Below are 2,624 nucleotides of genomic sequence, written 5' to 3'. Positions count from 1 at the left end.
ATATATGTATATATCTTGCAGATTGTATTTCTTTTGCTTTTGCTGGTTAATGGCTTCTTGACAGTGTCATTTGCTTGGAGTGCACTACCCCACCACAAAAGCATGTCTAGGTTGTCTGTCGCTTGATAGACAAGGAGATTATAATCCCTACATGGGAACGAGAGGGGGTAGTTGGTGACAAGAAGGGTATCTGGCCATAGAGATTCTACTCCATTGTACTCCTGTATGACAGATGCAAGCATGGAAAAATAGATATTAAAATGGTGGTGGTGGTGGTGGTGATCGTGGTGACTCCAAGTGATATGCCTTGGGGAAGGAACTTCTCTAATGTTGGCAATCCACCCACACCTCACTTTCTCCGCAGTTGACAATATTAATCCTTTAACAGTTAAACCGGCCATATCTGGCCAAAAGTATTCTGCCTGTTTTATGTTCAAACTGGCCAGATCTGGTCTCTCGCATCAACCCTACAATATCGTTTTAAAAATTAACAGCTACCTCATCAAAATCTCATAGCTACAAGATAATGCATGATTAGTTCAAAACAATGTGGATAACAAAGCATTAATTTTGGCAGAATAATGTGAACACTAAAGGGTTAAGGTTGTCCAATAATAAGACAGTTACAGGAAAGCCTTCCAAACTAAATTATTCTGTTTCAAGATGCACTAAAGGACAGTTTATTGTATTGAAACTTATTGTATTATATTGCCTTTGTATTTTCTTTTTGGTTTTAAATTTATTTTCCAGGTCAACACTGGAATCCAGTTAACTCTTTTAGCTGCCTGTCTAGCAGCACCTGTCATGGGTTTTGTTGATCACATCTATCTCCAGGCTCTCTGGTAAGTGTTTCCATTCTGCTGGATAACGGCTTTAATCTTGCTTATTCTTGTTATGATGTCATTTTTACGTGATGTTGTGGCGAAAGTACGATACACTCTGATGAGAATAGATGGGACTGCTACATATAAATAGTAGTGGTCTGATGTAGGGTTACCTACCCATACAGCGAACTGACTACAATGTTGGGGTATAATATTACCTAATTACAACCGCAGTAATATTTCCACTAGTGCTTCGAACACAAACAGCACAATAATCAGGTATGCCTTCATGGAAAATTGCACTGCTTGTATGATGGTGGTGTTTTTTACAATTAGCATGCACTCTCAAGACACAGAGACATGAACACACACACACAGAGCTAGCTTCTTTCAGTTTCCCTCAATAAAATCCTCTCACAGGACTTTAGTCATCTTTGGGCTATAGTAGAAGACACTTGTCCAAGGTTCTACACAGTGGTACTGAACCTGAAACCATGTAGTTGTAAAGTAAATTTCCTAACCACATAGCCATGCTTCTATCATTTGACTCTAACAAAATTGCTGTAATGGTAAAAGATGAAAAAAACAGTTTTGTATCTTTAATGATTTTCATATTGAGGCTTTTTCCCTTTGTTTGTTTTTATTTCTTGTGTGATATTTAGTTTATATGTTTTTGATATAGTTTTATCTTATTATTTTTATTTATTTATTTTTTTGTCAGGTATCTCACTGCAACGACAACAATTCTTTCTGGCTTTGGATATATTCTTGCCCGCAAGGATGTTGTGAAATTTCTAGATGAGGATTTATCATCAATGAATTCAAAGAAATAATTTCTTGTGTAGATTATATAATATATTATATAATATGCAGATGTATGTGTGTGTGTGTGTGTGTACATTATGCCATTCTGTACTCTGGAGTTTATCCATTTGCATATGTTAGCAGCCAACACTATTTGTAATAGACAACAGACAGATACAAAAACCTTGTCTCTGTATACAATATATTCATGGACAGAAACACCTTATATATATATATATATATATATATATATATATATAGATATAGATATAGATAGATAGATAGATGTGGTGTGAATGAAATTTTGAGAACGTAAAAGTAGATAAAGAGAAGAGGATAGATGTGTATGTTAAAAATGGTCAAAAGGAATAGGTGAGGAAAGAAGTAAGAAAGAAAGAGGAAGAGAAAATGAAAAAAGGAGTGTTAGATGGTGGTCAAGATATTATAAGCGGGGTGGGAGAGGAGTAGAGGAGGGATAGGAAGAGATAATGTAAGGAAGGAATATGTGTGAGGAGTAGGAGGTGGGGTGATATGTTTGAAAGGCACTAAGGTGGAGGGATGGGTACAGAAAATGGTATAGGGAGAGTAAGCTTTCTATGAAGATGGGAAAATCCAACATTTTGGACAGTCCTTCTGAGTTAGAAAAACTGACTGCAACTGATAAGGAATGCAGGACTATGGGAGCTTCAAATGTGAACAGGAACTGCTAAGAGAGAGAAACAGGGTGAGAGAGTTAGAAGGAAAGAGGAATGGAACGAAGAGGAAAAGTGGTTGAAGTCGAGAGTGAGGTGACTGGAAAAGATGAGGTGAAAGGAGAGTTGGGAAATAAGAAAGGGTTTAATGAACTAAGAGGTGTAGGAGTAGCAAAACTATTGGATTTTCATGGCAAGTTCACTCTACACTTTTTTACCTATTTTACTAAATCATACTTGTCTTGCTGATGCAGACCAACACAAGTCTCCTTGGAGTGTACTCAAATTCATATATATATATATA

General features: G+C 36.5%; 1 protein-coding gene across 2 annotated transcripts in view; it reads left to right on the top strand.

The window, feature by feature from the left end:
* Positions 1-2,612, top strand: part of LOC106867467 (cardiolipin synthase (CMP-forming)) — a 13,877-nt gene extending 11,265 nt beyond the window's left edge. For both annotated transcript variants that reach the window (XM_014912348.2, XM_014912349.2), the window contains exons 6-7: positions 751-842; positions 1,546-2,612. In XM_014912348.2, the coding sequence (XP_014767834.1) occupies positions 751-842; positions 1,546-1,657 (204 nt within the window). In that variant the 3' untranslated portion in view covers positions 1,658-2,612. The remainder of the gene's footprint in view (positions 1-750; positions 843-1,545) is intronic.
* Positions 2,613-2,624: the final 12 nt, after the last annotated feature.

The sequence above is a fragment of the Octopus bimaculoides genome, chromosome 11 (assembly GCF_001194135.2).
Source record: "Octopus bimaculoides isolate UCB-OBI-ISO-001 chromosome 11, ASM119413v2, whole genome shotgun sequence".
NCBI lineage: Eukaryota > Metazoa > Mollusca > Cephalopoda > Octopoda > Octopodidae > Octopus > Octopus bimaculoides.
The sequence above is the reverse complement of the archived record's forward strand: the minus strand, read 5'-3'. Positions and strand labels throughout refer to the sequence as shown.